General features: G+C 65.8%; 1 protein-coding gene across 1 annotated transcript; it reads right to left on the bottom strand.

Annotated features, from left to right (window-relative positions):
* Nucleotides 1-17: 17 nt before the first annotated feature.
* LOC107988282 (transmembrane protein 132D-like) lies at nucleotides 18-296 on the bottom strand (the record flags this gene model as incomplete). The annotated part of the gene is made up of 1 exon (XM_025054054.1): nucleotides 18-296. A coding segment is annotated over one exon (279 nt), but the record flags the coding sequence as incomplete, so codon positions are not given.
* Nucleotides 297-304: the final 8 nt, after the last annotated feature.

Genomic DNA, 304 nt, shown 5'->3' with positions numbered 1-304 from the left:
CAGACAGGGGGACGTACCTGAATAGAGGTCCTCCCAGGGTCCAGTCCCACCAGCGTCCCTGCGTCCAGCAGCCGGGCCACCCGAGGGTCCTCGACCTTCAGGAAGTCCCACACCATCGCGGTGACGTCCACCTGCCAATCGCTGCTCAGCATGAAGACGGTCTGACCCGGGGGGTCGTCCTCGTCCGCCACGAACGCCGTCAGGACTTTGACCACGGTCTGCTGGTACTGCAGGGTGCAGCCCCGTCCTCGTCTCTCTGCTTCATCGTCCTCACCCTCGCTGTCCCGCGTGGACCTGGACGGAC

This window comes from Cynoglossus semilaevis, unplaced genomic scaffold (assembly GCF_000523025.1).
Source record: "Cynoglossus semilaevis isolate Cse_v1.0 unplaced genomic scaffold, Cse_v1.0 C18502815, whole genome shotgun sequence".
In the NCBI taxonomy this organism is placed as follows: Eukaryota; Metazoa; Chordata; class Actinopteri; order Pleuronectiformes; family Cynoglossidae; genus Cynoglossus; species Cynoglossus semilaevis.
This window is presented reverse-complemented; position numbering and strand designations above follow the sequence as displayed.